This window comes from Candida tropicalis (assembly GCF_000006335.3).
Source record: "Candida tropicalis MYA-3404 genomic scaffold supercont3.6, whole genome shotgun sequence".
NCBI classification, from domain to species: Eukaryota; Fungi; Ascomycota; class Pichiomycetes; order Serinales; family Debaryomycetaceae; genus Candida; species Candida tropicalis.
The window spans coordinates 1,172,808-1,195,244 of NW_003020058.1; the positions used below are offsets into that span (position 1 = coordinate 1,172,808).

The 22,437-nt window shown below is 33.8% G+C and overlaps 11 protein-coding genes across 11 annotated transcripts; 4 read left to right on the forward strand and 7 right to left on the reverse strand. All coding sequences in view use genetic code 12, as the record gives it.

Annotated features, from left to right (window-relative positions):
- Positions 1 to 115: 115 nt before the first annotated feature.
- CTRG_04807 (glutamyl-tRNA(Gln) amidotransferase subunit) lies at positions 116 to 1,570 on the forward strand (the record flags this gene model as incomplete). Its single annotated transcript, XM_002550463.1, has 1 exon — positions 116 to 1,570. The coding sequence occupies one exon, from the start codon at positions 116 to 118 to the stop codon at positions 1,568 to 1,570; it is 1,455 nt and encodes a 484-aa protein (XP_002550509.1).
- Positions 1,571 to 1,626: 56 nt separating this feature from the next.
- On the reverse strand, positions 1,627 to 2,886 carry STE3 (Ste3p; the record flags this gene model as incomplete). The annotated part of the gene is made up of 1 exon (XM_002550464.1): positions 1,627 to 2,886. One exon carries the CDS (start codon positions 2,884 to 2,886, stop codon positions 1,627 to 1,629), a length of 1,260 nt encoding a protein of 419 aa, XP_002550510.1.
- Positions 2,887 to 3,419: 533 nt separating this feature from the next.
- Positions 3,420 to 6,746, reverse strand: CTRG_04809 (uncharacterized protein; the record flags this gene model as incomplete). The annotated part of the gene is made up of 1 exon (XM_002550465.1): positions 3,420 to 6,746. The coding sequence occupies one exon, from the start codon at positions 6,744 to 6,746 to the stop codon at positions 3,420 to 3,422; it is 3,327 nt and encodes a 1,108-aa protein (XP_002550511.1).
- Positions 6,747 to 7,089: 343 nt separating this feature from the next.
- Positions 7,090 to 8,289, reverse strand: FAL1 (ATP-dependent RNA helicase; the record flags this gene model as incomplete). The annotated part of the gene is made up of 1 exon (XM_002550466.1): positions 7,090 to 8,289. One exon carries the CDS (start codon positions 8,287 to 8,289, stop codon positions 7,090 to 7,092), a length of 1,200 nt encoding a protein of 399 aa, XP_002550512.1.
- A 228-nt stretch (positions 8,290 to 8,517) lies between these two features.
- On the forward strand, positions 8,518 to 9,288 carry CTRG_04811 (putative uridine kinase; the record flags this gene model as incomplete). The annotated part of the gene is made up of 1 exon (XM_002550467.1): positions 8,518 to 9,288. One exon carries the CDS (start codon positions 8,518 to 8,520, stop codon positions 9,286 to 9,288), a length of 771 nt encoding a protein of 256 aa, XP_002550513.1.
- Positions 9,289 to 9,390: 102 nt separating this feature from the next.
- CTRG_04812 (uncharacterized protein) lies at positions 9,391 to 13,665 on the reverse strand (the record flags this gene model as incomplete). Its single annotated transcript, XM_002550468.1, has 1 exon — positions 9,391 to 13,665. One exon carries the CDS (start codon positions 13,663 to 13,665, stop codon positions 9,391 to 9,393), a length of 4,275 nt encoding a protein of 1,424 aa, XP_002550514.1.
- Positions 13,666 to 14,074: 409 nt separating this feature from the next.
- Positions 14,075 to 15,343, forward strand: CTRG_04813 (putative aminopeptidase; the record flags this gene model as incomplete). The annotated part of the gene is made up of 1 exon (XM_002550469.1): positions 14,075 to 15,343. The coding sequence occupies one exon, from the start codon at positions 14,075 to 14,077 to the stop codon at positions 15,341 to 15,343; it is 1,269 nt and encodes a 422-aa protein (XP_002550515.1).
- Positions 15,344 to 16,107: 764 nt separating this feature from the next.
- Positions 16,108 to 16,710, forward strand: CTRG_04814 (uncharacterized protein; the record flags this gene model as incomplete). Its single annotated transcript, XM_002550470.1, has 1 exon — positions 16,108 to 16,710. The coding sequence occupies one exon, from the start codon at positions 16,108 to 16,110 to the stop codon at positions 16,708 to 16,710; it is 603 nt and encodes a 200-aa protein (XP_002550516.1).
- Positions 16,711 to 16,901: 191 nt separating this feature from the next.
- Positions 16,902 to 17,291, reverse strand: RIM1 (Rim1p; the record flags this gene model as incomplete). The annotated part of the gene is made up of 1 exon (XM_002550471.1): positions 16,902 to 17,291. One exon carries the CDS (start codon positions 17,289 to 17,291, stop codon positions 16,902 to 16,904), a length of 390 nt encoding a protein of 129 aa, XP_002550517.1.
- Positions 17,292 to 17,535: 244 nt separating this feature from the next.
- Positions 17,536 to 18,255, reverse strand: CTRG_04816 (uncharacterized protein; the record flags this gene model as incomplete). Its single annotated transcript, XM_002550472.1, has 1 exon — positions 17,536 to 18,255. The coding sequence occupies one exon, from the start codon at positions 18,253 to 18,255 to the stop codon at positions 17,536 to 17,538; it is 720 nt and encodes a 239-aa protein (XP_002550518.1).
- Positions 18,256 to 19,811: 1,556 nt separating this feature from the next.
- Positions 19,812 to 21,539, reverse strand: UGA4 (Uga4p; the record flags this gene model as incomplete). Its single annotated transcript, XM_002550473.1, has 1 exon — positions 19,812 to 21,539. One exon carries the CDS (start codon positions 21,537 to 21,539, stop codon positions 19,812 to 19,814), a length of 1,728 nt encoding a protein of 575 aa, XP_002550519.1.
- Positions 21,540 to 22,437: the final 898 nt, after the last annotated feature.

The window sequence follows — 22,437 nt, forward strand, 5'->3', positions numbered from 1 at the left end:
TAGGCGAAAGTATCGCGGGGGATTCGAAAAATAACGATTCCACAATTTTCATTTTTTTTTTTTCTTCTTCACTGTAAATTCTTACAGTATTATCAACAGTACTACAACTTCACTAATGTTCATACGAAGGCTCCACAAGTTCAGTTACAATCCACAATATAAGCTCAAATGTGGACTTGAAATTCACACTCAGTTGAAAACAAAGTATAAGCTCTTCTCTTTATCACCCACAAGTTATAATGAACCAGCAAATACAAAATTAAGTTACTTTGATGTGGGACTTCCTGGAACCCAACCAAAATTAAATCCCGAGGCTTTATTATTAGCATTAAGAGCATCAGTTGCATTTAATTCAGAGATCCAACCATATTCATCATTTGATAGGAAACATTATTTTTATCCTGACCAACCCTTGGGATATCAAATCACACAGCATTATTATCCGTTAGCAAAAAATGGATACTTGGAACTAAACAAGTATGACAATATTAAAGATAAGCGTATAAGATTGGAACAAATACAACTAGAGCAAGATACTGGGAAAACAGTAAACTATGATGATAGAATCAATGTGGATTATAACAGAGCAAATACACCATTGATTGAAGTTGTCACCAAGCCAGATTTCGAGAATATAGAACAAGTTCAAGCTTTTGTTAGGAAATATCAACTTATAGTGAGTCATTTGGATATTTGTACCGGAGAATTAGAAACGGGTGCTATGAGAGTTGATGCCAATATTAGTGTCAATGGTAATCCAAGAGTCGAGATCAAGAATTTGGGAAGTTCAGGAGAAATTGTTGATGCATTGCAATTTGAATACATGAGACAGGTTAGATTACTACAAAATGGTCAAGGAATTAATCAAGAAACACGTGGTTGGACTGGTGAAGGAACCGAATCCTTGAGAAGTAAAGAAAATGCCGTTGATTACAGATATGTTCCTGATTCAGAATTACCTGCCATCAGACTCGATCAACAAATAACTAAACAATTACAGAAGTCACTTCCAGAATTACCAGATACTATACTTGAAAGACTTATAAATAAACCTTATAATTTAGATTTAGCACACGCAAAGAATTTATTGTATCAACCAGAAGTCTTAAAGTATTATGAAACTATTTTTGCAAGCATTTCATCAAACGCTAATAAATGGTTCTTCCAAGAACTTCTAGCTGCATTTGCGAAAAGAGGAGTTGAATTTGATGTGGATATAGTACCACCATCAATGTTGGTTGATATCGTGAAAAAGGTCGAGACCGAGGAAATCTCATTGGCAGCAGCAAGAATTATTTTGAAATACATTGTTGAGAACAAGTCTACAAACACACTTGTTGAACTAGTTGAAATTCTTGATTTGAAAAAACCAGAAGCAAATGATGAATTGCAATTGGCAGTGAAAGAAATCTGTCAACAAATCATCAAAAACAATCCAGAAGTGGTTACCAAAATTGCCAATGGCCACAAAAACGCATTACAAGTGCTTATTGGGCAGGCAATGAAAGCTACAAAGGGTAAAGTCCACGCAAAAGATTTCAAAGAACAATTTATAGAATTACTAAAGTAAATAAGAATAATAATCAAATAGAAGAGAATACACATGTAAATATTTAGTTCAAATGTTTAGTTGTGAGGTTTCTGTTGGACCTCATACTTGTATGAGAAATGTTCGCTAGGCGAATCAACAGTTTCAAGGATTTCTCTCAATTGAACTTCAACGTCACCACCTTTAGCTGGTGATTGTTGAGGATCAGTTTTAACATCATCAAATCCAATGGCTTTAGTTTCATCCGTCATGATTTCTTGAAGCACATCACCAAATTGATTCTCAATGTCACGCATTGTAGATGCATTGGTAAAAGTAGTAATGCTACTGAATTGTGATTTATTAGTGTTGACCTTGGTTTGGGGCTGCATGGATGAAACTAAAGCTTGTTCGTTAACTGATGGATTCAGATCATTATTGAACTTTTTCCCAAATTTAATACCGACTTTACTAAGGGTAGTTTTATAGGTGTTGATTGCATCAGATCCCAATCCAAAAAGGAAAAATGCGATAATTGAAAGAATAGCATTAATCAACCTATCATACATAAAGACATAACCATCATCTGAAAAGTAGATATCTCCCCAATTCTCGTTATGATAATCACTCCAGTGGAAATCATGCTGCAGAATTATTGCTTGTGTGATACAGAAGTAAAGAGACAATGGCAACATTGCAAATATAATCAAGAAAGCAAAAATCAATAAACGGGCAAATCTTTTCATATTCAAACCAGAATTGGTGACAACAAGAATATCTTTGACATCTTGTCTTTTCTTAAAGAATGCAAGAACAGTCATACAAGCAAATATGAATGCTACTCCACTCCAAATTACTGGCCACATAGAAAATAAACCAATACTAGCATATGTTGTAGAGTAAACTCCCTTGCATCCTTGGTATTTCATAACCGCATATCTTCTAATCAAAATAATATGTTGAACAGCCATAACAAATATTGGAGTAATTAAACAAATAGCCAAATCAACTGCTTTCTTTTTCCATGATTTTTGGTCTAAGAAAAGTGGACGACGGGCTTCTAAAATCAAGTATAAATTCATAGCCAAACAAGCAATAGCACAACATTTACCTACTGTTGCCCCTGCATCTAATTTAACAATGATATCACACCAACCAATGCCATCCCAGGAAGTTATAAAGTTGTCACCACTCCAGATCATAGTATTGATAAATCCACTTAAATTAACGTACATTAACCAAATGATTAATATAATAGCTGGAATGTTAGCACACTTAATATGCCATGCAAGAGGTGGAACTAAAGCGATAAAGGCAATAAACAAAAGGGCACCCATGCCAGCAGCTGCAGCAATCATAATTATTTAGTTTATAATAGAAAGAGAAAGATAATGATAGTTGAAATAGAAAGAATCAAATATTCGACTGTAATTATATGTTTCTATAATTTTTTTGGTTTTTTCTTTTTGGGGATGTTAAAACTACAATCAAAGAGTTATATATAAATAAAACTAACTCGGCTGTTACTAGTCAGCCCTTTAATCAATAATTAACCTTTCATTCACTCTGTTTTGTGTGCTAGTATTGATTCCTTTGATATCCAAACTGGGTTGTTTTTTTGCAACTATCTTCAAAGCTACCTTCCATTTTCGTACTATTAAGGCAAACTATAGTCTGGAAAAAAAATATAATAAATATAATAAGGTAGCAAACCAGACCCACAAACCGTGTTACCTTGGTTGATTTGCTGAGATATAGAGATCAAGAGGATCAGTTATGAGCTTTTTAACTTGCTAAATTGTAAAAAATAAAAAACTTACTTATGGTTTATACTTTATTAAATTATTTATTAAACAACACCGATACATGATATAAAATTATCTTCGTTAACTTAAGCAATGACTGACTTTAAAACTTCATTTGAAGATACTACCCCAACAAATCTTTGTTCTAAATGTTTCAACAATTCAATAATCTTGTTCTTCAAGTCATCGTTTGCAAATTGTTTCAAAGTATCAATGTTTTCTTCTCTACCCAAGGTAGATTCGTTAGCCAATTTAATTCTTTCGGCTTCAGCTTTGAATACACCAGCAAAGATTTCAACAATCTTTTGAGTTTCATTGATGATTAATTCATTATTAGAACCGTACAATTTAATAATAACTTCAAAGATTGGTTTATTTTCTTTAAGACCAGTTTTCAATGGTAAGTGGGACAACAAGGCTGGAAGAACATGTTCCAATGGAACAGCTTGTTCGTGTTTCAAGATCATTCTAGAAACACAACCACAAGCATTGGCGTATGATCTGTTGACAACTTCTTGAGCTTCTTCATCATCAACGTTACTAGCTTGTTTATCAGCTTTGTTCAATAAATGGAACAACAATTCCAAAATGTGTGGATAAGTGGCAGAAAGATCAACAGAACTGTATTCAACAATTAAACCGATACCATAAGCAGCATTACCCTTGACTTCAATAGATTTGTCATTAGCAAGTTTATCAGTGAAAACTTGCAAAAGTTCTTCAGAGTATGGATTAGTTTCTTTCATACCTTCAACCATTTCAGCAATAGCACCAATAGAACCAACCTTCAAAGGTTTGGATTTACTGTTGAATTTAGCCAAGATAACGTCTTTGAATGAGCTGAAGATTTCAACAAAGTCACCCTTTAATGCAATAGACAAGTTAATCAAAACTTCTAAAGTAGCTTCGTTCAACAAAACCTCAGTTTCAGAGGAATCTTCTTCTTCTTGTGGCATTTCTTCATCTTCGATTTGACATGTATGCTCTTTCTTCAATAATGACATTAAAGTGGCACACAAGTTACGCAAAGCATCACTGCTGTTGGCATTGTCGATAATGAAAATAGAACCAAAAGTGTAAAGGGAAGTGGAGATACCATCCAAAATACAAGCAACCATACTGGATTCAAATTCTTCTTCCAAAAGAGGAACACTGATTTCTCTAAGTTTTTGAATCAATTGCAAGATGTTTGCATCAACATATGATTGAGTTGGAACACCAATTGGAGCTTTGAATCCTTCACCTTGCACGGCAACAAACATAGCTTTGGTGATTTTGAATAAACAACTCATGGCAGCATCTCTCATACCGTAAGAGTTTTCAACTTGTTCAGCCAAAACAGAGAATGAAGATTCAACATATTTGAAGAATTCTTTACCAGTACCAACAGCCAATTCACCCAAGGCAACAGAAGCGATTTCCTTTTCAATGGTGATACCGGTGTTAACCCTAAGTGGGTCAGCATCTTCATCTTCAGCATCTTCATTAAATTCAGCGGTTTCTGGATCAAAGTTGAAAGTGATTTCTTCTTGTTGCAAACATTCAAGAATCTTGGGAACAATTTGTTCCAAGAAACCAGCAAATTCAGCACCATAGACCTTGGCCATGTTAGCAATGAATGCAAAACCGGATTCTCTAATTCTAGAGTGTTCAGAACTCAATGAATTGTAAGCAGCTTCAACCAATGGTTTGGCATAAGCAGAAAATGTTTCAGAACCAACAGCTCTGGCCATAGTAGAAATATTTTCAAAGGTAGTAGCTCTTAATTCAACATCATCTTCAGTCAAACCTTCAACAGAAGCAGAGTTGGCAATAAATGGTTCCAATTGTTGAACAGAACCTTGGAAGTATGGGGTGAAAGCTTTACCACTAGCGAAAGCAGCTGAACCAATAGCAGAAACAATAGCAGTTTTTAAAGAAACAGAGTTGGCTTGACCCAACATGTGGAATAATTTGTGCATCAAAGGTTCAATGTATTTACCCATAGCTTCGTGACTCATGAATTCAATCAAACCATCCAAAGCATAGGTGGCATATTTGTAAACCATAACAGAGGAAGCAGAGTCAACAATTTCAATGATCAATGGCAACAATTGTTCGTGATAATCAGTGACAATATCTTGAAGTTCAGAAGTCAATTGGGTCAAAGTTCTCAAAGCAGCGACCTTAACAATGAGTTCAGGATCTTTCAAACCATTGACAAGGGCTGGAATAATCTTTTGGATTTGGAGGGAAATGTAGTCTGGGGCACCAGCAGAACAAACACCGATGGCCAACAAACCAGCTCTTCTTTCAAATTGATTAGAAGAAACCAACATTTGAGGTAAAGCTTCAAACAATGGAGTGACAACTTGTGATGGTGGTAATTCCCCAGCCAAGACAGCCAATAATCTCAAAGCCAAAGAAGGTGGACTGTTTTCTTCATTTTCATTTTCTTCATCTTCGTTTTCCAATTCATCTTCAACATCGATTTCACCAGAAGCAACTTTCAATGCAACTAAAGTGATTTGTGGACCCAATTTGTTAGAAGAGATCTTGGATTTTCTGTAACTGATACAGGAAATCAAGAATTGTAAACCAAAAACTCTGTATTCTTCATCCAATTGATTGTTGGTAACCATTTCGGAGATAATTTGAACCATGGAAATTAAGTGATCACCAACCAATTTTGTATCAACAAGGACCAAACTATTGAAGACATTGAAAACCTTTTTAGCCAGGTCAATGTCATCACCACTAATGACTTCCTTGAAAACTTCAATCATGCTTGGAATAGTTGATCTGAAATTGTCTGCTAATTTCATGGCACCATCTTGATCTTCTTCAATAATTTGAGCAAGAACATCCAATGAAGTGATGGAATTGATTCTAACTTCTTTAGAAGAAGCATCACGTAATAAAGTACCGAATAATGCCAACAAATCAGCAATGTGTGGGATAATACCAACTGATTGGGATTCCAATAAGGTGAATAAAATAAAAGTGGCAACTTCTCTAGTTTGGACATCAGTGCTTTGAACAGCAGTAAACAAAGTTGGCAAAAGATCTTGCCATTCTTGGTTTTCTAAGTCAGTGTCTGCAATGGCAGCAATAAGGTATGCAGACAAATTTCTAAGACGTTTATTTTGTTCAGCAAAAGTGGCTTTCAATAAGGATTCTCTAATAGTTGGTTTCAAGGAAGCGTCAACATCCTTCCATTTATCTAAAGACAATTTTCTAGCTTCGACCAAGGCTAATTGTTTTAATTCATCTTGGGCAGTGGTTTGGTAGATTTGAAGTAAAGCTGGAAGGGTAGCTGGGTTTGGGTAAAATTCCTTAACCAACTTGTTAGAAGCTTGTTTAATAACAGCAGAGTCTGGGACTAAACTCTGTTTCAAAGTTTCCTCCAATGAAGATACGAATTGGGCATCCATTATTGAATAAATAATCAAGAAAGGAGGTTTTTTGTATTTGTAAAATCAAATATCCTAAAAATAAAGAATAAAAGAAAGGGAAATTGAAAAGTGGAAAAAAAAAAAAAAAATCAAAAAATGAGATGATGATGATTTACTCTATTTTATTTTTGTTTTATTTTCTGGAAAAAAAAAAAACAAAACATAAAAAAATTTTTCTGTTTGTTAGTTACATAGTTTGTTGCGTTGCTTTGTGATCTTCGCACGATGCCATACCAATGACAATCATTACTACGGTGAATCGGTTGGAGTGACGATGCAAGAAATGTCACGATTCGTCGTCTATTAATTCTATTAAATTTAATCACATTATATCGTTAATGTTCATTGGCATCTCTCTGATCTTGGTAGAATAGTGCCTTTCGAGTTCTTTTAGCGTAGACACATCGTCTTTAGTTATGAGATTGATAGCAGTCCCTTTTCTTCCAAATCTACCGGATCTTCCTATTCTGTGGATATAATTCTCCTTGTCTGTTGGCAAATCGTAATTGATAACCAAAGACACTTGTTGAACATCGATACCTCTAGCCCAAACATCAGTAGAAATCAACACTCTTGAGTTACCGGTTCTAAAATCGTTCATAATAGACTCTCGTTCATCTTGCTTCATATCTCCATGCATTGACACAACAGTAAAATTTTGTTTTCTCATTTGGTCGGTCAACCAATTAACTTTCAACTTTGTATTACAAAAAATCACAGCCTGAGTAATTGTAAGATTATCATACAAATCACACAAAGTGTCAAATTTCCAATCTTCCTGTTCACATTGCACATAGTACTGCTTAATACCCAGAAGGGATATTTCATCTTGCTTAACCAAAATTTTCACAGGATCAGTGGTAAATTTACTTGTCATTTCCAAAACCTCTCTTGATAAAGTAGCACTTACAACAACAACCTGAACGGCAGGTGGTAAGTGCTTGTAAATTTCATAAATTTGTTCTTTAAAACCTTTAGTAAACAATTCATCTGCTTCATCTAAAATCAAGACTTTGATATTTCTAGTTTGCAAATTTCTTCTTTTGATAACATCAAGAACTCTTCCCGGTGTTCCACTGACAATTTGTTGTCCCTGTTGCAATTTCTTTACATCGTCACCCACATTTTTACCTCCAATACATGCATGTGTATGAATATTCATATAATCTCCGAGATGTTTCACGACATTTTGAATCTGGGTTGCCAATTCTCTAGTTGGGGATAAAATCAATGCTTGACACTCCTTTGATTTTGTATCAATAACTTCAAGCATACCAATGGAAAAAGTAGCTGTTTTCCCAGTACCCGATTGAGCTTGTGCTATTGTATCTTTCCCACTTATAATTTGCATAATAGCTCTCGATTGAATTGCAGAAGGGGCTTCAAAACCATAAGCATAAATACCTTTTAAAAGTTCTGGTTTTAATTTCATACTTTCAAAAGTACGATGTACCTTAATTCCTTTGGTGGATTTATGACTAAATTCTAACTCGTTATCAAGTTCTCTATCAAATTCATCCATCGTGTTTCAATATTTAGTGTTGGAGATATATGTATATAGTAGTATCATTAAATCATTACTTTTGTAGAATTTTTTAATTTTTTTTTTCTTCTTAGTGTCTTGTCATCGGAGAGTATACCGCGAACCCACGATGAGCACCCTTTACTTTTTTATTTTCCCCCTTCTCATTTCAACTGAACTTGGAAGGCATTACTTTTAACAACCTACATCTTCATTCCATTCACCAACATGTCTCCAATTGAATCTACCACATCTACTAATAAATCCATTATTATATTACTTGGTGGTGGTCATGCATCAGGAAAGAAAACCACAGCATTATCATTACAAGAAGAACTTCTATCGAGTGTTCCTCAAGGGATTGTTGACGTCAAAGTAATTGACATGAACCATTATAAAGATGATGGTAAAACTTCAATTGATTCAAGTCAATTTTGCAGCTCCAAATCTGCTGCTATTACAGTTAGCAATGATTGTGAACAATATCCTCGTCTTAAACCTTCTCGTTTTAAATTTGACAAATTGAAAGCTGATCTTTTAGCTGATGTGGAATCAAAGATTGGTGAACCACAGAAAATTTTAATTGTTCATGGATTGTATGCTTTATATGACAAAGAAATTAGAAATATGTCACATATCAAAGTGTTTATAGATAGTGATCCAGATACAAGATTAATTCGTTGGATTAGAAGAGATGTTTTAAATGATCAAGTTGATTCTCTAGAAGGTGTCATTAATGCTTATTTACTTGGTGCTAGATCAGAAATGAGTGATTTCATCTTTCCAACTAAAGAATTTGCTGATGTTATTATGCCTCGTGGTGCAGAACCAAATGCAGTTAGATTAGTTATTGATGGTATTAAATTGTATGTGAATGATAAACACGTTCATAATGAAAAACTACACTTGCCAGAAAACTATTTACGTCCAAACGAAGTTAGTAATTTTAGAAAAGAAAGATTCGATGTTCAAAAGAACAAGTTTTACGAACTTAACTAATGCACGAATTATTTTATTATATTGCAATATATCTTTATCTATTTTACACGAATACACCGGTTTTATATACGTATATATATTCTGGTTCTGTAGACACTGGGCTTACAATACAAAATCACCGTTTCTGATAATTTCACTAATTGGATCATTTTCAACACTGTAATTATCACCCATATTTACCAATTGGTCAGCTGCAATCAACTCTCTTAATTTCTTATCATGAGCATACCACGTTTTAATCAAGTATACCATTTCATTTATTTTCAAATCACTAGTGAACCCTGGATATACTTCAAAAGTGTTATGTTCAATAAATGATTTAATAACATAATAGAGTCTTTCATAACTGACACCAGACTTTCTAAATAAATCAATAATAAAACCCTTTGGTGGTGTTTGAGTAGCTGGATTTTCATCAATAGCTTCATGGAGATGCTTACTGACAAGTTTGATTAATTCATCAACAGGGAATACCAAATCATTGGATGATAATTTTGATCCACATGGTACAAATTGTTCACTTAACAAGATATAAAATGGCTCGCTTTTGGCAGATTTCTCCACCATGAATTCATGGAAGATCTTTTCACAAAACAATTCCCATCTTTTCAATATGTCATCAGTATTCTTATAATCAGAGATCTTGAAAATCAACAATGAAAGATCGTAATAACCCAATGGATCAGTGTAATTATTAAATAAATCACTAATTGATAAAATTTTGAAGTTCAAAGCGTCTGTGGCAATTTGTTTGTTCTCTTTTGATATTCTGGAATCATTGTTTATTCTGGACAAAACATCCAATTGCAAGTTTGACACCTCAAATAACTCTTGAATAACAGATGAAAGTTGGATCATCTTTTGTCTTAAATTTGGTGGACAAACACAATTACAGAAACCATTTGCCCTTGAAAGATACTCAATTCTCTGGCTCAATTCGAGATTGAATTGAGAAATTGACAAGGCGTACAAGATCTTGGCAGCATCAAAATAGTTTTCCCTCTTTGCATGATATAACCAGAGCAAGTCACTTAATGCTAAATTGTTTTCTGATTTTTCTTCCAAATATGGTAAAATAAATGGTGTATTGATATCCAAAAGTCTTTCACTAACACCTTGCTGAATGAACCAATCATAAAAAGCATACTGGAAATCCTTGGCGCTGGAAGCAAAACAGGTATCATAAGCAGCATCTCTAAGCTCTAAAAATTCGTTGATCAACAATTGATTGTTTGTGTCAGTGATCTTGAGGGCTTTCAAGTCCATTTTAGTCAAGATGTTGAAGATTAAATCATACAAGTTCTTCTTTTTTGTTTCAAATTCAGCGACATCCTTCTTCAAAACAGCATTGTCAATTACTTGGTTTAAAGTGAGGGCTGGAACTTTAATGCTATTGCTCAACTTTTGTGCAATGTTAAGCAACATTCCCACAGCACCAGCATAAAACTCAAGATCCAACATGATATTAATACAATTCTCAATATTCTCCAATGTCAATGATTCATAAGCTTCTTCAAACAATAATACGGCATTCTTTAAGCATTTTGTTCTTAAATCAGTATCTCTTGTACCAATATTTTTAGCTTTGGTTAAATTCTCAATTGCTTTGAAAATGAATACATCATTTGCTGAACAAAAAGATCCACATCTAGTTTGTAAAGAAGAAGCAATCAAGTCAATGGAACCCCCTTTCAAAATATTCTTGTTGATAATTGAGGATAACAAATCTTTAATCAAATTCTTGACATCTCTATTAGGCAATAACAAATCTTTAAATCTGATAGTCAAAAGGTTTACTTGGTTTGTTAAGGACAAGAATTCAAAAATTTCTTTAAAGTTCGTATGATTGATTTGAATTTCTTCAATCAAAACCATCAAAAAGGAAAGTGCCTCCTTCATAGAATTCAATGACTTGATAATGGATGAAAATGCAATATGTTCAGCACGCAAGCAAACTTCACTTTCAAATTGGTTTGGATCAGAACTGTAATTTGGTGCATTCAACCCTTGGATGTTGCTACCATTCTCCATAAAGAAATCAATCAAAACAATTATTGACCCAATGAAAAATTCTACTTGCTTTTTATCAATATTCAATCCTTGGATAAGTAATTTGCTTTCTTTGATACTGGCAATTTCGACATCTCCACTTGGAGTCATGACAATATTCTTCAATGGACTGAACACCTTTTTTTGCCAAATATCACGAAGAAGTCTGGAAACTAACAAACAGGTACCATAGAATCTGTCACTTAGCACGACCTGATCAACAGTAGGATGAATAGGAGATGCAACATTAACCTGGTAATGAGGAATTAATGCCAGCAGAGACAGTTGAGTGGTATCATTAAATCTGGCACCATTACCACATGTGGAGAACAAGATTTGAGCCTTTCGCTTGTAAATATCATTGGTACTATATTGACCATATGAACAAGCCAAGTATAACAATGTTGAGCAAGTTTCTTCATAGCCATTTTCTTCAATAAAGTTTTCAATGACTTCATCTTTCAATGATTTTAAAATTTGATCAGGTGTTCTAAACTGGTAAATAGTAATACCAAAGTTGGTTAAGATAGCAAACTTCAATGGTTCCTTGGTGTATTGACTTGCAGCAATATTAGCATATCCATTTGGTGTATTTGTAGCATTCATTGAAGGTGTTAGTTGTACAATATCATGAATGTATGTGAATGGTGAGTCCTCATTGGAAACGTAGTTTACAAATTCAGCGTCTTCGACTAATTTATTGTTTTTCTTTAAATAACCATAATTAGCGGTGGCAATAAACAATTTATCCGATCTTTTGGTTTTCTTAACACAAAGGAAAACACCTGGGCTGATGATTTTAGCAAACTTTGAATTCTTAAGTAATAGTGACTTTTGTTGATTGGCAATAAGTTGAGACATATATTGTCTGTCTCTTGAGAAACTATCAAGTTCGGTATTGATCTTTGGTACTTCCCTAGTAGGTGGGAACTTGATATTCACAAGATTCAAGTTTAATGCATGTGAACTTGCAAATGAAGATGTGAGTAATGAACTGAAAGTTGAAGTGGTGCCCAATTTAAGTAAAATTCTGCAACCATTACTAGTCACAGCTATCAACTGAATGGAGCTTGACTCCTCTTGAGAAATTTTAGTAATATTTATAATCTTAAATCTTTCAAAAACTTTGAAATTGCTTGTATCCACAAACGCAGACGAGGCAGATTTAAAAATTTGGTTTGGAGTTAAAGTACTCCCTTCAGTAAGGTGTTCTTGTTTAGGCTGAAGTCTATAAACCCTGATGACGGATCTATTGGAAAGCGAATATAAAATGTTTCTTTCACCGTCAATTTCTAATTGAGTAATACATTCAGGAGTATTTGCTGTTGAATTGTCGGTACCAGAAGTGTTGCTGGAAAAACCAAATCCGGTAAGTTTATTTGGAAGAACACTTGATAATCCACCTTTTGTTAAACAGACTTTATCGCATCTATTCTTAATAAAACTAGATTTGTTTGAATAATCTAAACGCCAAATATTTATCCCGTCACTTTCTCCGCTAAAGTAAATATCATTAGTTTTTGGGTTTACCACAAAGTTGTTAACAACCAATCCTTGAGTAGAAACAGATAAATCAGGGTTGAAAATCTCCAAATTATTCATTGCATTGTCGTATTTGACAATATAGATATGAATATCAACAGTGGTAGAGACCAAAAGTAAATAATTGACTTCATCAGTAAATACACCCTTTTTTGGTTTGACTAATTTGACGGCTAAAATACTGTGTCTGATTTGATCGATAGTTAAAAACTGAGATGCTTGGTTAAATGAAGATTGAGGAAGTTTATAATTCCACAATATAAGTTTGTTGTCAATAGCAATCCATGTTCTGTCTATTTCAGGGAATAATCCTATCTTGGTGATGCAATCAGTTGAATTGTATTCTTCAAAAAATCTATCAGGCAAATCTAATTGTTGCACTTTTTCAAAACGGGAAAAATCTTTCAATCCATTTTCATAATCAAAATAGTAATTGTCCAATCCTGACTCATTCTTACTAACTGTTTCGGAATAAAAAATATCATGGGGTATAGTTGAATCAATCCTGCTCAAATCCGATATGAACTTAGATCCCAATTGTAATGGAGGTAAGTTGGCAAAATCAGGAACATTTATCTTATAGTTGGATTCTTTAACATCCAATCCAACTGGCTGAACAAATCTTCTCGACAATTGGCCCCTTGAAGAACTTGTTGATTTGTCTTGATGAAGTTGCAACGAATCAACAACAACATCTTCTTTTAATTTCAAAGTAGGTGAAATGTATTTGGAAGTAGTTGAACTTGGTTTGTTGTTCAACGCAAACCCAGGTACTTGTACAACCATCACTTATAAATCGAATTATTATATGGATGGTTTAATGATGGTTGATTTTTTTTTTTGTTTTTGTTAAATAAAAACAATGATTGTATTTGAATATGGTTGTTGTTGTTGTGATGATGGGATTTTCTTCAATTTTTTTTTTTTTTTCGTTCTTTCCTTCGACTGTTTACAGTAAAATGAAAAATGAGCAACGAAGTAAAACACAAGCAAAAGAGATGAAGCTATTCTCACGATACACACGACCTATCTCATTTGTCATTTTTAATTCTTTTTTGGCGGTACCAATACGGCATCAATGGTTCTCACGAAATCTCAACAATTTTGCCCCACAGTGAATATAGTATAAAATTGGTCTGACCTTTTCTTCTTAACCACAAACTCCCTCCTACTACAAACAAAATTAATCACGATTATGAAGGTCATTGTTGCTTTAAGTACACTTGCTTGTGTAGCCAATGCCTTTCCTTGGAATTTTCCTGAAATGACAGCCAATGCCATTACTTTCTTTGATTCTTCTTTTCTGAAAGGAAATGATGATAGTCAAAGTAGAGTAATTAAATTGGGACCTGATGAATACAAAATTGTTTCTGAAAATGAAAAATTAAACTTGAAGAGAAACAACATTAACTTCATTGATGTTACCAATCAAATTCCAATTGAAGTTGCCTTTGAACAAGGATTGGTTGAAAAAGCCGGTGCTCCTTCTTCTCTTTGGCGTAAATTGCAATTGATTGGTTCGAAGCAAATCACCACCTTAAAGAAAACTCCACCTGTTTACAATTATCCAAAATCACCAAATTTCAATAAAGAAATTACAAGCATCTATAAGAACATTGATATCGACTTGGTTAGAGAGAACTTGGAAAAATTTAGTTCATTTTATACCAGATATTACAAATCTGAATCTGGTGAACAAAGTGCCAATTGGTTACATTCAACTCTTACCAATATTACTGCTCCTGTCAAAGAAAATGTCACAATCACCAAAATTCATCATGATGGATGGGATCAATACTCCATTATTGTTTCAATCCCAGGTGAAGTCACTGATAAAGTCGTTGTTGGCGCACATCAAGATTCAATCAACTTGCTCTTGCCTAATTTGATGAGAGCACCAGGTGCTGATGATGATAGATCTGGTACTGTAACTACTTTAGAAGCTTTCCGTTTGATCATTGAAGCATACAATAAGGGTACATTTAAACCATACAATACTTTAGAGTTCCATTGGTATTCTGCAGAAGAAGGTGGTTTGTTAGGTTCAGTTGATGTATTCCTGAGATATTCTGCCAAGAATGAAGTTGTTGTTGCAATGTTACAACAAGATATGACTGGTTATACTCAAGGTTCAATTGACCAAGAGGTTGAACCTCATTTTGGGTTGATTACAGATTATACTAGTGTCCATTTGAATGATTTCTTGAAAATGATTATCAAGGCTTATAATTCAATCCCATATCATGAAAGTGTTTGTTCTTACGCTTGTCTGGATCATGCAAGTGCTTTGGAAAATGGTTACCCATCTGCTTTTATTATTGAAAGTGAAATGAAGTATACCAACAAGTATATTCACTCCGTACTTGATACTGTCGATAGATTAGATTTTGACCACATTAACGAACATATTAAGTTGACTATTGCTTATGCTTATGAATTGAGTTTAGCAACCAGTTTGCATTAAGTAGAGTAACATATATATATATATATGTGTGTGTCGTCTAGAAATATAAAGTAGTAGCGTATAACCACCTTTTGAGAATATACCTTCCTAGTGTAATGGCACATTGTAGTTTTCAGTTAAAATTATAGATTTGCTTATCTTTGGTAAACCGGTATGAGCTCCGTGATCATGATCTTTCTCCCTTTTTGCATATTTTTTTAGAGACGTAGCTGCTTTGACGGGATATATATTACCAGAATTAAAACGAAATCTACTATTAATAGTGATATTGTTTTGTTAAACTATCATAAAGTTGTTTGCAAGATGATACTACCATATATTTCAGTTTTATGCTTTGCATAGTTGATGCCAATTCTTATGTGAACTGGTTCTAGTGATAAAATATCTATTTCCAATGATCCTATCAGGTTGGTCAAGTTGTCATCCACTGAATATAAACTAGCTTCTGAAAGTTAGTTGCTTGAATTAAAGAGAATTGACATAAACTTTTTAGATATAACTGGAGATTCTAGTAGTTCAGAAACCACCATTTCGAATCACCAACCGGAAAAAGTCAATTGCTGTCTATAATTATCCAACAACTGCAAAATAGAGGAAGATAGTCACAAAGATCTTCAAACGAATTAATATTGATAAATTGATGGCAAAACTATCCAAAGTTTTGTCATTTTATACTAGATATTGTAAATCCAAGTTTGTTGTCGACAGTGCCAAATTGATTATACAATCAAGTAAAAGGTATTACTTCATCAGTTAAAGATAATATGATCGTGAATAAATTCAATCACAAAGGATGGAACCAATACTCCAATATTGCTAGAAATCCAGGTCAGGTTGATGACAAAGTAGTTGTTGGGACACACCGGGATTCTGTTAATTTAAACCTTCCAATGGATTTGCCTTCTCCCGGTGCATATGACGATACTTCTGGTTCAATTACTATATTGGAAGCTTACAACTTGATTTTTGATCAAATAAAAAGAGAAAACTTTACACCATATAATACTCTAGAATTCCATTGGTATTCTGCTGAAGAAATTGGACTTCTAGAATCCCATGAAATTTATAATCACTATGCTAATATTAATACATTGGTTACTGGAATGTTTCAACAGGATATGTCAGGATTTACGAGGGGTACAATTGATTCTAGTAGTGAAATCCATTTTGGTATGGCTACGGACTTTGTATCACCAGAATTGACTAAATTTGTCCAGTTGATTATCGATACCTATACTGATATTCCTTATAGAACTGATGAATTTGGATATATTACAAGTGATCATGGATCGGCAAATAAAAGTGGTTACCCTAGTGCTTTTATGATGGAAGCACTTCCCCAAAGTTTGAAAGCCAAAGATAACTAGGGTCATTCTGAAAGTGACACAATGGACTTGATTGATTTGAACCATGTCCAAGACCACACCAAGGTTTCCATCGGGTATGCATAAGAATTAAGCTTAGTTCAGAATCGGTATTAGGTATTTCTATTTATATAGACTATAATATACAAAATCTAGAATAAATTATTATTGACACAAATATGAATCAAAATACTCTATGGAGAAGCTTCTTCACCATCTTTCTTACCAAAACGAGCAACGTCAAAATTTTTTTGAATTAATTGAAGTTCACTACGAACCTTATGAGTTTCAGGATCTTCAACTTTTCTAACTGCTAAGTTGGCATCGACATGTAAAACATTACCAACTCTTAAAGACTTTTCCAATCTTTCAAGTTGGGTGAAAGCAGCAATACGGTACCAATTAGTGACTTGCTCTTGTGTTTCCTTATTGTAACGATTAACTGCAAGAGAATAAGTGACATATTTGGTACCATTTTCGGATTCTCTAAATTCAAAATTACCAACAGTACCAAGCAATTGAGTTCTGGCAAAGTCTCTTTTGACAACAGTTGATGAAAAGGAACGAGCAAATGATCTTAACATTTTGGGGTATCTTAATTGATTAATTGATTAAAAATTAAAAGTGGCAATAAAAGAAAGAAAGTAAACAACTGATATCTGTCACTATTGTTTTTTTTTTTTATGATTGTTTGTTTTTCTTGCATGATTTTCCCAGGTTTTTATTTCTCGTTTTCTTTTTTTTTTTCACTTTATTTGAAACGCGTGGCCGTGGTACAGGAATAAACAAAACAAAATAAAAGTGGAACCAAAAACTTATTTGAAACAATCAACCAGCCTTCTTAAATTCCATATTGGGGAAAACAAGGTCACACTGAGATCTAGATTTGAACTTTTTATTGGGTCGTGTGAGACTTGTAGTAGGTGAGTTTAAAAGAGAATGTTTGCGAGGATTGGATTTGGCAATGGGAGAATAAGAACAAAGTCTGGTAACTGGCACACTACTCGCGTCACGTGCCAATTGGATCAGATCAACTATACTTGAGTTTTCGATTCCTCTTGAATGAGGTAATATCAGATTGGACGTAAGAATACTCTGAAAACTATCATCTTGCAAGACTGAACTACTGCTGGTGCCTTGTGTGTTCCTATTGAAATGTATCGAAGATTCGGTTTGATTGTGATTATCAGATTTATTACCAAAAAAGGATGATTCAATCAATTCAATTTCAAGTTTGTTTGTTAATTCATGTGGTTTTAGCTGAGTAGTGGGATAATCAAATGAAGTTGAGTCAGTTATATCATTGACTTGATCATTCTCGTTCTCATGATTATCCAGTACATCATCATTGTTTTGGCTTTCAAAAAGATAATGTAGCCTCTTATTCCTGAGCTTTGTTACAAGTGAATTCTGTTCATGGTGGTCAATTCTATCTGGCGGCAACATCCAACTTATTGAATGAGGTATGAAATTACCATGGTAATGTACATCTTTCTCGGTTCTTTCATTAATCACGTTTAACTTTTCTAAATCAGATGTTGTGACCATTATCAATGCTATTGTGTCAATTTCTCGATTAATGAAATGATCACGGTGTGAATGATGTCAGTAAAGCAAGACTAAAACCAAACAAGAATTTTGATTTTGGCGCACTACCCTATAGATAAGATAAACAAAGTGTGGGTAAAATCAATCACTCATTTTTTATTTTTGTACATAAAATTTCCCTCCTTTCCTTATTTTTCTTTATTTTCCCTCATTTCCTTGTGTGTCTCTCTCTCTCTCTCTCTCTCTCTCTGTCTCTGTCTCACTGTTTTGCCCCTTAGTAATATTTTTTTCTTCTTTTTCTTCTCTCTCTCTCTCTCACTCCTTCTCACTGTCACTGCTTTATCTATCAATCCGATTACAACAACAACAAAAAAAATTAAACTACATTTACAACAATTGTTATCACCTTTATTTATTACAATTGCTATTAATTATCAATTTTATAACTTCCATCAATTAGATTTATTTTTATTATTATTATTATCATCATCATTGATTAGTTTCCTTCCCCTCCCATTTATAAAAACAGTATGTATTATCTTGATTCTATATCACTTTGACAGGTACCACCCAGATCAAGTGGCAATTCCGCGTTCCGACGGTTAGTTTAATCACTTCCCGCTCCCCGTGGTCTTCCAACTGAAAGCAGTTGCCATTGTCAAAGATTAGGTACTACAACATCAAAGAGTTTGCTACTAACATTACAAAGCAGTACAATCATGAGATCACAATTTAAAGACGAACACCCTTTTGGTATGTTTAATTCAGTGAGTTTAAATTTTCCCCCAGTATAGCAGCAATAATACTAACATGTTATAATTTTTCTAGAAAAGAGACAAGCAGAAGCAACTAGAATTGCTCAAAGATTTAAAGATAGAGTACCAGTTATTTGTGAAAAGGTTGAAAACTCAGATATCCCAGAAATTGATAAGCGTAAATATTTGGTTCCTGTGGATTTGACTGTTGGTCAATTTGTCTACGTTATTAGAAAGAGAATTAAGTTACCAAGTGAAAAGGCTATTTTCATATTTGTGAATGATATTTTGCCACCTACCGCTGCCTTGATTAGTACAATTTATGAGGAACATAAGGACGAAGATGGTTTCTTGTATGTCTTGTACTCTGGTGAAAATACATTTGGAGAACAAGTACCAATTGATCTTTCTACTGTTGATTTCAGTGATATTCCTAAGGATGTTTAATGTTAGATACGCTCCTGCTATTTCCCATCCCCCCATTTATGTCCATAATGGGTTTGACTATATGATTATCATGTAATTATCTTCATTAGGTGAAAGGTCATCAGCAATTCTTCTTATTATTCTTTATTCTTTCTATTTTTTGATCTTTATTTATCATATTCCAATGTTTTGAGAATGTTTGGTTTTTATATTTCCATTTCTTTATTATTATTACTATTATTAGTTTAGTTTATTCAATTTCATATTTTTTTGGCAATTATAAATGATTTGTAGTAGTTGTAGGTTTATGGTTTACTCTAGTATCTAAACTCGGAATATGTATATTATTTTTGTCTTACAACACAAAGTACAAACCTAGGACTTTTCACTTTTACCAACTTGTTCATGTTGTCTTTCAACACCATCTGATTCGGACTCTACACCTTCTAATATTTCAAGTTGATGTTCAACATCAACGGTCTTACATGGTCCATGATAATGTTTTCTCAGATACACCATATAGTAAATGTATGATAAGATAATCACAGCAGGAGTTATAACACAAGTATAATTCATGGTATTTTTATCAACATGTGGTGAAGCAGGAAAATTAACCATTATAATGGTGTATACACCAAAAAGAACAGAGATCCATTCGATAATTGGTGAAAACACTTTACCCAAGTAGAACTTTCCAGGGACGAAAAGCTTGCGGCCAAATACCAATCTGAGGAAAGTAGGAGTTGTCCATGCTAAGTAATTACCAGCGATATAAAGTGAAAACAAAGCATTTGCAGCAACAAGACCAATCAAAACAAGCAATCCCATAATTACAGCACCAACACCACCAAATATAACTGCATTGATAGGAGTATATAAAGTCTTGTTAACACGTTTGACCCAAAAACTAAATGGTAACCCATTATCTCTACTGAATGCCCAGATTTGACGAGAAATGGCAGTAAGGATAGATGAAGCCATAAGAAATTGACAAATCAGCATAAATGTCATAAAGAAAAGTGCCCATCTTTTACCCAATACATCAAATATAATTTGTGCAATCGGTTGACCATACTTGGATCCAAGAATGTGTCCTTCAATATCATCAGTTTGTATACAAAATAAAGTGACAATGATAATAATAGTACCCAATGAACCACACGCAGTAATTGAACCTAAAATACCAATTGGTATAACTCTACCAGCATTATGAACCTCTTCTGATTGATGAATAACACTGTCAAATGCACCAATGGTCCAAATAGCAGGAAGCCACCCAGCAGAAACTTGAGTCCATCCAATTGGCCACTCTGACAAATTATCAAACTCCCCGAAAACATAAGAAGCTGGTTTATATTTGCCTCTAGCACCGACAAGCATAGCAATAATGTAAACAATAATGATAAAAACATTGGCTACGACTGAGACTGTCTGAAGATGGGCACAGTTTTTACTGGATAAACAAGTCATTGCAACTTGACCAATAACTGCTGCAACAAAAACACCGTATATCTTTGGTTGAGTGATTTCGAAATCGCCATCTCTTGCAATCACAACAATGGAATAGACTTGAATTGCAAACCCATACACCACTGAACAAAACCCACCAATTAAAGCAATAGAGTTTGTATTTCCGATTAAGTATGAGATGACAGTTTTAAATCTTGGAGGGGAGTAATAATTTGTCCAATAGTATAATCCACCACTCGTGGACATAGAGGAACCAGAAATAGACATTGAAATACCCAAAGTAAGAATTAAAAGTGAGGAAATAACCCATCCCCATAAGAACCCAGCGGGACCAGCAATTATACCTTGTGAAAAAATAGAAGCAATACTTGGTAATAATCCCATAATGGAAAAGGCAACACCAAAACATTGAAACGTTGAAAAATGACGTTTCAACTCTTGTTTATAACCAAGCTGACCTAACAAATCGTCATCTGTGCCAGCAATATTTGGATCAATTCTACGTGATTCAACATTTTGTGTGTTGTTGTAAAATTCTTTATGTGACAAGACTTGTTCAACTAACTCCTCTTGAGAAAGTACAGTACGAAGGTTCAGCATTTCGATTGATGTATACCCTTTGTTGAACCACATATAAAAAGAGTTTTCTTCTTATAGATTAGTTGCTATAATTCAAGAGACTATGTTGTTTATATAGAGTTTTGTTGAACCTGTTGTGACAATCTCATATTTCGGCCAAATAATCTAAAGAATTTCTCTTTTTCATGTTCAATACATGATAACCGATATGCATATCAGAAAGCAGAACAAGAGAAAGATGGAATTAGAGAAAGTTAAACTGTTGCGGTTAGATTTGACAAATTAGGAAAGTTTAAGAACGGGTTTCCCTTTTCTTCCTGCAATTCCCCCACGCATAATACTAAAAGTATATATTTTTTCGAGTATAGATTTGATAGAAAATTGACAGAAAAATTGGATTAAATATCGTATCTCTCGTGGAGAATTTTTCTTCCTTGTGATTCTATATGAATAATGCTCGAAAAACAATAATTAGTTCTCTAGCCAGAAAAAGAATTTCAATGGTACCTGAATATAACAATGGACGATGTTTCTTCCCAACCATGAATCAAATAATGATACAAAGTGTTGAATTTAAGATAAGATCTTTGAAATGCCCAATAAGATTCCGTAACCGTATTTGCGGTAATACCTTGCCCATCAACATAAAAAGAGGTACATTCGTAGATAAGAGCATGGATTCCAACGGAGAATATACACCGCTTACGGGGAAATAAGTATAAGCCTTACATCAATAATTCGCTCTTGCGTCTCTATGAATATGAGCAACACCATGCACGGTGATAAACGTTTGGCTATTACAGATCAATTTATTAGACACAATTTTGTGTCACAAATAAACTAGTGCTACCATATGATTTAGGGCTACAGCCCTAGAAACGGTTTTATTTCTATTATATTTTTTCCAGCTGAATATACACGACCTTCATATTTTTTTTTTCTGCTCATCTTC